At 38.5% G+C, this 10,177-nt stretch overlaps 1 protein-coding gene across 1 annotated transcript; it reads left to right on the top strand.

Moving 5' to 3' along the window:
- Window positions 1–9,148: 9,148 nt before the first annotated feature.
- Window positions 9,149–9,728, top strand: LOC147630738 (uncharacterized). Its single transcript, XM_086810042.1, has one exon. The coding sequence runs from the start codon at window positions 9,283–9,285 to the stop codon at window positions 9,601–9,603; it is 321 nt and encodes a 106-aa protein (XP_086666168.1). The 5' UTR covers window positions 9,149–9,282; the 3' UTR covers window positions 9,604–9,728.
- The last annotated feature ends 449 nt before the right edge of the window (window positions 9,729–10,177 follow it).

Genomic DNA, 10,177 nt, shown 5'->3' with positions numbered 1-10,177 from the left:
AGCTTCGTGCTATATGTACATACACACACTTTTTGAGCTATCAATTAATGCCTTGTAACTAAACGTTTCGGAGTTGTAATGTTTTATTTGGAATTGTAATTAATGTTGACTATAGACGTGCTTGCAAGAGTGCTAATTAAAATGCGATTGGCTGTAAGAATTGAATTACACAATGTAGAAATGGGATTCCTGTAACTACATAGCATACACAACATACACAGCATTCTGTTAAAGCACACAAAATTTAAAAAATATTCTGTAGCGCGTCTATAAACGCGTCTATATACGCGTTTGTCTGTTCAAGATGCGTCTATTTGAGCGTCTATAAACACGTCTACTCTGTGTCTGGTTTGCGTGTATAAACGCGTCTATACATGCGTTTGTCTATTTTTTAAATTTCTCCTCGATCGTCTATATACGCGTCTATATGCGCGTCTATAGGCGCGTCTTTTTGCTACCTTTTAAATGCGCTTTTAGACGCGGGTCTGTAGACACGCTAATAGACATGGAAATAGACACGTCCGTAAGTTTTTTTTTAGTTGAGTAAACGCGTCTGTGTGCGCGTCTGTAGGTGCTTTGTCTTGTTGTGATGGTGATGGTGCTTGGGTGAGAGAGGCATTTTGCAAGGGTTCCTAGGTTTTCCTATAGCCTACTGCTATTGATTCGTACCGAGTCCGACGACGAGATGTGATGGAGCTACATTGGAAGGGTCATTTAGAGGGATTCAAAAAATCGAGCAATGGAGACCTGGTGGCTATTGTACAACATGTGTACACGGTATGAGACTTTCATCTTCATAAATAAACTCGATTTGCATGCAACTGTAAGTATCATAGGGAAGGAACAAGGCATGTGATATTAAGATAGCTACATGTTTCATGTTTAATGATCTTATTTTTTGGTTGTAGATGTTTTTCCTTCTAACTTGGCAGAGGAGCAACCATTACAAAGCCTTACCGAAACATTTCAAGCACTCCATGCAGACATTGGTGAGACACTCTTTTCTTGTAAAACCAGTGCAGACCTTTTTAAGGAAAAGATCTTCTTTTACCGGCACTCCTATGTGGTGAAAAATGTACTCATACCTTAAACACATGAGAACAACACTTATGTGAAAAATGTACTCATACCTTAAACACATGAGAACAACACTGTCATTGATCTCCCTATCCTTCTCTACAAGCATGTAGATGTCCCCAGGTGCAATATAGAGGTAGTCTTCCTCCATTGTGCCAACATTGCAGATTAGCTGCCCTGGTACTTGGGCAAGCCTCTGAGAATTGGCCTTCTCCAATTGCACAAGGGTCTCTAAGCTATCATGCACATGTGAGATATTCTCCATTTCCTTCACCTCCTCCTCCTCCCCAAAACTCTTGTCGTCTGGCTTAGATTTCCTAACCAACTTTCTTTTCTTCTTGGGAGGGGAAGTGACTTCTTCAACTTCTATATTATCTGCCTTTGATAATCTTTTTAATGCTGAGGGAATTGCGAGGATCTCAAAGGCTTTTGTCAAACTTGTACCTCACCCTACTTACAAGTGTCATGTCTCTGTCCATCAAAGTGACTCTTCTTGCACGCGCAGCACATATGAAGCTATCATTCATAAAGTATATAAGGAAGTCTTCACAAGCTTCTTGTAGACATGCCAGTGCACTCCTCTGCCATCTATAATGTCCTTGCCCTTTGATATCGTCACTTACTATTCTCAATTCTCACGAATGGTGCCCTAGGGGATGAGAAGATGTGTAGACTCTTGTGCTTGCCTTATCTCGGCAAACAATTTCTTTTGTTTCTGAAGGAAAGCTCTTGTATTAGATATATTAGTTCTACCCTTTACTGGTTTCTTCCCTAATGGTTTCTATTAGGAAAAATTTAGACTCACAAATTGACCCTCTAATGGCTTTCTCTCTCGTCCATGAATCAAGGAAAAGTGCAAAAATAATGTTATAATATTGCTCCTCTCTCTTCTCTTTTTGAATCTTGTACATCTCAAAATATTAGTTTTATAATAGATTCACTTATTATTTTATTGACTATCCAAGAACTATACCAGACCTGCTCAGAACTCGAATATCTCAAAAACTATTTTTTATTTGAGCTGGTTTTGAATATCTAAAAAGATATGACATTTTTAAATGCCCATATTCATTTATGACTGAAGAAACAAACATTTTGTGATTCTAGAAGGATTTTATCTTAAAAATGGAATATCTTGATTAATGTGTTTAGATTTATTATTTTAGAGAATAGTGAATTTTTCCTTTAGGTCATTTCTTTTTTCCGTAGCTCATTTCTTCTTCTACTTTCAAATTTGCATCTCCCTCCATCTCCAAACAGTTTGTATTTTCCTCCTGTTCTATTGCACTTGTTCACTACTTACAAAGCTAGAGAATGAAGAGTGATTTGATTTTTTGGTGCCATTTTCTTGGAGCCAATAAACCATTTTCCTCTTCATTAATCTTGCTATCAAGAAAAGAAGCAACAAAGAGACAACACAGAGCCGACACAAAGAAGCAACAGAGAACAAAAATGGAGGTTAGCAATGTTTAGATGTCAATTGAGTTCTATAAGTTATGTTTTCCTATTGGTTATGTGCATTACTATTCGTACATAATAAATTTAATAGTAAGATATGTTTTACTGTTGGTTAATAATAATAATACGTGTTAACGTTGGTGTTAAGTTACACATGTGTTAATAATCATGAAATTTTGTGTAAGTTTTCTTGTAGGCATTGATTGTACTCAATGGAGATAGTGATGTATCTAAGTGTGTCTAGTTTTTTGATGCATGTGTGTGTGTGTGTGTGTGTGTTTTTTTTTTTGAGAAAAGAGAGAGAGAGAGAGAGAGAGAGAGAGAGAGAGAGAGAGAGAGAGAGAGAGATAACGGCACAAAAGTATGAGAAGAGGGAAGAGAGAGAAGGTGAATAAAGTGGGTTTAAATGGGTATTAACACGATCATTTAGTTTTTAAAAGAAGAATCAAGATATTTGAAATTCTTGAAGTCAAAACAGTTGAATTCAAATATGCCTCTCAAAGTAGAGATTTTAATTCTTCTAAGCCACACAAAAGTAAGAAAAGAGGGAAGAGGGAGAAGGTGAATATACTGGGTATAAATAGGATCATTTAGTTTTCAAATGAAGGATCAAGATATTTGAAATTCATAAAGTCAAAAGGGTTGAATTCAAAATATGTATCTCAAAGGAGAGATTTTAACTCTTATAAGTGGCACTAGTTTTGCAAACTAAGAAGACCTAGTGTTTTTCTTCTTCTTTCTTGCAAACTTTAGAGCCAAAGGCTATATATACCAACTTGCCCCAAGTTAGTCTTAGAATTTCTAGCCAGTAAAAAAAAGGACGACCTTCAAGCTCAACCGATGTTTATTGAAAAAATGCATAAGTTAATCGGTTTTAGAACTAAAACTTCAAAAATTTGAATCCTTTAACTCAAGGCTACGCAAAATTAGAACGGTTTTCGTCAATTTGAGTCGTGAAATAAAGGATGGTTTGTTTCTGACACTACCCCAAGTCTTGCAAGCTAGGTTATAAGGAGAGAGTGGAAAAAAGAGCATTCGCTCTTGTTATGTGTGCGCGTGAGTGTGCAAAGAGGAAGATGAGACAGCCACGTCAGCAATAGAAAGTGACTGGTCAATGTATAGAATCCAGCGTGGCATCATTCGTAAGGGCATATATTTCTACACATGGCCCATGGGCCATGGTTATCATATATTTCATTGCTTACGCCATTTCTTTTCTCGGTCTAATCACACACAAGTACGTATTGTCCGCTCGCCATTTTTGACTTGACTGAGTGTTTTTAATAGATTTGGAATCCAAATAGCCACACGTGTACAGCTGCCAATTTTGGGCCGACGGCACTGCCCCTTTTGTAGCACAAACTGATAATAAATAGTGGCTTTCTAGTGCGAAATATTTGCTTAACGATTGATTAAGAGAATGCTCCTTGCTTGCTTCCTATCATACAGAGCATCAAGACAGTATTTGGGTGCCAGTGCACCGTTCCGGTGACGTGATTAGCAGTTGATTAGGGTGCTATGACGAGAGACTTGCAGATTAAGGACCGGCCACCACCTTTGAAGCTAATCCAGCAAGATGCTGCTCAGAGGATTGAGGCAATCAATAATCAAGTGCACTACAGGCAGCCAGTGATTATACACACCTACTCGCCTGAGGTTATAAAGGCAGATGCAAGCGATTTCATGCAGATTGTGCAGAGGCTAACAGGCCCCGGCCCACCTCTAACCCCACACCCAAAGAGGCGTAAATCATCATTAGCAGCTAATCCACCCGGAACTAGCATTGAGAGCCAGAAATTAGCAAGAAATTTGAGCTCATTAAATCCCATTGACAGGCTAGAGCAATGGACTAAGCAGGCCAGCCAACAACATGACTCATCATTGCAAGGGCTTAATCTACTATATGATAGTAACCCTAACCCTAACCCTATTCCTAACGCTAACCCAAGCACTGGTCCTATCCCTAACGCTATCTTTTCACCTTCTACAAATGCTTTCATATCATCTCTTTTTGCTAACTCCCCACTTAATCACAGCTTAATTAACCCTAGTCCTAGCTCATCTCCATCTTGCTTTGATATCTGTTCATACATTGAGAGAAAACTAGATGATATATAATTACTCTGGCCCACTTTAAAATTACTTGGTCTTCCCCTTATCGTAGATTAATTACTGCAACTTCACATTAATTTGGCTGGCCAGTTTGGCTTAAGAATTCGCTTATAACGAGCTTCTTCGATCTCATATCGTTGATATTCGATGGCTGTATATTAAGAACGGCATCACATTGTTGTATATTAATTATTAATCGATGATCAAGGAACTTTTGATAAGTTCCTATTTGGGCCCAACAAAAAGAAAGAAAGACTCACCAAGAGTGAAAACTTAGAAAAGTGACACACTTACTAGATTGTCTATCTAAGAAATTACTTGTTATATGAAGAATTTGAAAGCAATAATTTATTATTTGGGAAATATATGTTATATAGGAAATTATTTATTTGCTACAAACTACCATATAGTAATTTATATTGCTGTATAGCAAGGCAACAAATCACTACATAGTAATCTATATAGGAAAATATTCCTATATGGTAAATCTACATGCAAAATATCACTATATGCAAAAAAAAATCACTATATCTATAGTAATGTTAAATGAAAATCATTTTTAATATATCAAAAATAAGGTTTCTGAATTTAAAGAACATATTACTAATAATTGATACATACACTAAAGAATATTTCCACCCACAACTAGTATGCTTGGGCAAATGTTCATTTTCCATAGATGTTTTCCATCTACCAATTGTAACATAAAGTGCAGTACATGAGACATCATCTTGAATTGGAAGCTTGTGAAACAATTCTTGTGTTTTTGTAACACTACCACTAGAGGATGATGGTATAGCCGCATGACCTAGTGAGTGAAAGTAGTGAGAGAGTGTGAGAGCAAAAGAACGAAAAAAGTAAATGTGCGAGAGATCAAAGCAAATCAACACAGTATGAAATGGATGAATGAATGTATATATAATAGTGAAGTAATCCAGTACAAGAGACCCTTTGATGTTTGTGTTGAAATGGATGAATGAATGTATATATGATGGTGAAGTAATCGAGTACAAGAGACCCTTTGATGGTGTCGAGGACAGCGTTGGCATTGCGTGTGAAGTAGCTGAGATAGAACATGGCAACGCACGACTGCAGTAGATGCAGGTATGCTACTGAATAGAGAGGGAGAAAAAATGCTGCAGTAGTTGAGCCGATGATGAAGATCTTTGCAGTAGTTGAGACGATGATGAAATGGCCATCTAAGTCTTGCCTTGTGTATATGTGCATATATGTATCTGTGAGATGGTGCATGTGTGTGTGTGTGTGTGTGTGTGTGTGGTCTTGTTGGCTAGATGATTGAGAAGGGTTTGCAGGTCCGGTTTAATCTTGATGGCTGCTATGTAGAAGACTTTAAAGATAAGTGCAGGTTGCAAAAGGCAACAGAGTGGGAAGAATGTTCACATTGAATGTAAATATACCTGAAGTGAGTGCTACAATGTTTGAAAATGATTCAGGAGTTGTTGCGGATATATAGACATTTGGCATAAGAGAATTGAAGTCTATGCAGACTAAAGAAATTTTTACAGGGCTGCCTAAGTTTAAAGTTAAAGGTGTGTAGAAAGTTTGTGAAGCATGTAAATTTGGAAAGAAAACAAAACATGTATTTCCACATGACAGAAATGTGAGTAGGAATGTTCTAGATGTTGTTCATTCAGATGTATGGGGTCCTGTGAAGTCTATGTCTATGGGTGGCTGCAGAAGCAGGTACTACGTAACTGGACAGTTCATTGATGACCACACGAGGAAAGTGTGGGTGTATTTCATGAAGAAGAAGAGTGAAGTGTTCACTCATTTTCAGAAATTCAGAATTATGATTGAAAAACAAACAGGAAAGCATGTGAAGTGCCTAAGGTCAGATGGAGGGGGAGAATACTTCTCCATTAAGTTCTTTGAATTCTTGCAAAAGAATGGCATTTAGAGGTAATTTACATGTAGATACACTCTTCCGCAAAATGTAGTTATTGAACGGAAAAACAGGCACATTGAAGAGATAGCACAAGCATTGATGGCAGAGAAGAATATGCCGCATAGCTATTGGGCTGAGGCTATGTCTACATCAGTTTATATCATGAACAATACTCCTACTACAACCATACATGATGTAATGCCAGAGGAGAAGTTTACTGGCAAGAGACGCGATTTTTCTCACTTGAAAGTTTTTGGATATATTGCATATTTGCATGTGCTAGATGAGTTGCATACCAAGCTGGATCCAAAAGCAAAAAATGTGTGTTTATTGGGTATTCCCTTGAGCAAAAGGGATATAGATGTTATAATCATGCTACATATTTATTATGCATTGTTTTATGCAACATGTGTACCATTGGAGCTATATGGGTACAAAGATGCAGATTGGGCAAGTAGCATATGAGATAGGAGATCTACTAGTGGATTTTTGTTTCATTAGGAAGTGCTGCTGTGACATGGAGCAACAAGAAGCAGCCCATAGTTTCCTTGTCGAGCACAGAGGCAGAGTACAGAGCAGCTGCGGTGGCAGCGTGTGAGGTAGCGTGGTTACGCAAGTTTCATGTTGCTGATTTGGGGTGCATGTGGAGAGAAAGGTTGTCATATATTGTGAAAATCTTAGTAGTATATAGTTGGCCAGGAACCCAGTTTTCCCTACACAGACGAAACACATTGAGGTACATTCTCACTTCATCAAGGAGAGAGTCTTGGCAAGCGACATCAATTTGGCCTACGTTGGCACACAGGATTAGATTGCTAACATCTTCATGAAGGCCTTGGGAGCTGAGAAACTCCACAGATTTCGAGATATGCTTGGAGTTCATGAGCTGGAGTTGAGCTTGAGGGGGAGTGTTAAGATGTCAAGCTCAACATGAGCTGACACTCACGAGACGCCTGTATGACCGTTCGACATTTATATCACTGGCGGGTTTGGTAGCTCGCACCGACATATCTTCACCAGTGATTCGATAGTTGGACTACATCCACTTAGTCCACATCTACCCCCTCCTCTTAGCATGTTCACATTATAGACCGCTTGTATATACTCTATTATGTGTGTTAGTCACTTTATCTTATTTGTAGGCCTCTTTTGTTGTGTGAAGAAGAAGAAGAATTTACAACCTCTCACCTTGTGTGTTCTCTTCTAGGGATTGTATGAGTGTGTGGTGCTTGCAAAAGCTCATGCTCTAGCATGAGAGGCTACCCCCTCCCTCCTCCAAGAATTGAATATTGTTGTCGAAGATACAAAAGAAAACATAGATGCAACCATATGAGGCACTTCAAACACGATCATGCACATGGCCATGGTATGAGACAAACAAAAGTTTCCTACAAGTTTGAATGTTGAGAGTGTTGTTGAAGAGGAGAGTGTCAACTAGAATTAGCATTTTCATAGCAAGCTTTTCGTGGTGCTTGTACATACAAGACCAAAGGGGTATGTGTGTGCGTGCATGCACGTGTGCCTGTGCCTATGCATATATGTGTGTGTGTGTGTGTTTTGGAGAGAGAGAGAGAGAGAGAGAGAGAGAGAGAGAGAGAGAGAGAGAGAGCGAAACAAAAGTAAGAGAAGGGAAGAGAGAGAAGGTGAATAAAGTGGGTTTAAATGGGTATTAACACGATCATTTAGTTTTTAAAAAAAGAATCTAGATATTTGAAATTCTTAAAGTCAAAATGGTTAAATTAAAATATGCCTCTCAAAGTAGAGATTTTAATTCTTCCAAGCCACAGAGAAGTAAGAGAAGAGGGAAGAGGGAGAAGGTGAATATACTGGGTATAAATAGGATCATTTAGTTTTCAAATGAAGGATCAAGATGTTTGAAATTCATAAAAACAAAAGGGTTTTTCTTCTTCTTTTTTGCAAACTTTAGAGCCAAAGGATATATACCCAAGTCAGTGTTAGAATTTCTAGCGAGTAAAAAAAAGGACGACCTTCAAGCTCAACGGATTTTTATTGAAAAAATGCATAAGTTAATCGGTTTTAGAACTAAAACTTAAAAAATTTGCATCGTTTAAATCAAGGCTACACAAAATTATGACAGTTTTTGTCAATTTGAGTCGTAAAAATTACATTAAAGGACGGTTTGTTTCGAACACTGCCCCAAGTCTTGCAAGCTAGGTTATAAGGAGAGAGATGGAAAAAAGAGCGATCGCTATCTTGTTATGTGTGTGCGTGCGTGCATGCGCGTGCAAAAAGGAAGATGAGACAGCCACATCAGCAATAGAAAGTGACTGGTCAATGTGTGGAGTCCAACGTGGCCTCGTTCCTAAGGGCATATATTTCTACAAAGGTGGCCATGGTTATCATATATTTCGCCATTTCTTTTCTCGCTCGAACCACACACAAGTACGTATTGTCCGCTCGCCATTTTTGACTTGACTGAGTTTTTTAATAGATTTGGAATCCAACTACCCACACGTGTACATTTGCCAATTTTGGGCCGACGGCACGCCCCTTTTGTACCACGTCTCTCTCAAAAACTCATAATAAATAGTGGCTTTCTGGTGCAAAATATCTGCTTAACGATTGATTAAGAGAATGCGCCTTGCTTGCTTCCTATCATACAGAGGATCAAGACAGTATTTGGGTGCCAGTACACCGTTCTGGTGTATAATTTGTTTGTTTTGACGTGGCCCAAGTCAGACTTAAGTGTATAAGTTGATTAGGGTGCTATGAAGAGAGACTTGCAGATTAAGGACCGGCCACCACCTTTGAAGCTAATCCAGCAAGACGCTGCTCAGAGGATTGACGGAATAGTGCACTACAGGCAGCCAGTGATCATACACACCTACTCGCCTGAGGTTATAAAGGCAGATGCAAGCGATTTCATGCAGATTGTGCAGAGGCTAACAGGCCCCGGCCCACCTCTAACCCCACACCCTAAGTGGCGTAAGTCATCATTAGCAGCTAATCCACCCGGAGCTAGCATTGAGAGCCAGAAATTAGCAAGAAATTTGAGCTCATTAAATCCCAGTGACAGGCTAGAGCAATAGCCTAAGCAGGCCAGCCAACAACATGACTCATCATTGCAAGGGCTTAATCTACTATATGATAGTAACCCTAACCCTATTCGTAACGCTAACCCAAGCACTGGTCCTATCCCCAACCCTATCTTTTCACCTTCTAGAAATGCTTTCATATCATCTCTTTTTGCTAACTCCCCACTTAATCACAGCTTAATTAACCCTAATCCTAGCTCATCATCATCTGCTACTTATGTATTATCATCATTATTATAATCTCTATCTTTTTTTGATATCTGTTCATACATTGAGAGAAAACCAGATGATATATAATTACTCTGGCCCACTTTAAAATTACTTGGCCTACCCCTTATCATTCATTAATTACTGCAAGATCACATTACTTTGGCTGGCCAGTTTGGCTTAGTAATTCGCTTATAACTAAACTTCGTCGATCTCACATTGCTGTATATTAAGAACGGCATCATGTTGTATATTAATTATTAATCCATGATCAAGGAACTTATCAAAGAACGGCATCATGTTGTATATTAATTATTAATCCATGATCAAGGAACTTTGGATAAGTTCCTATTTGGGGAAA

The sequence above is a fragment of the Cibotium barometz genome, chromosome 16, assembly GCF_041138505.1.
Source record: "Cibotium barometz isolate CiBa-2024 chromosome 16, ASM4113850v1, whole genome shotgun sequence".
Taxonomy (NCBI): domain Eukaryota; kingdom Viridiplantae; phylum Streptophyta; class Polypodiopsida; order Cyatheales; family Cibotiaceae; genus Cibotium; species Cibotium barometz.
This window is presented reverse-complemented; position numbering and strand designations above follow the sequence as displayed.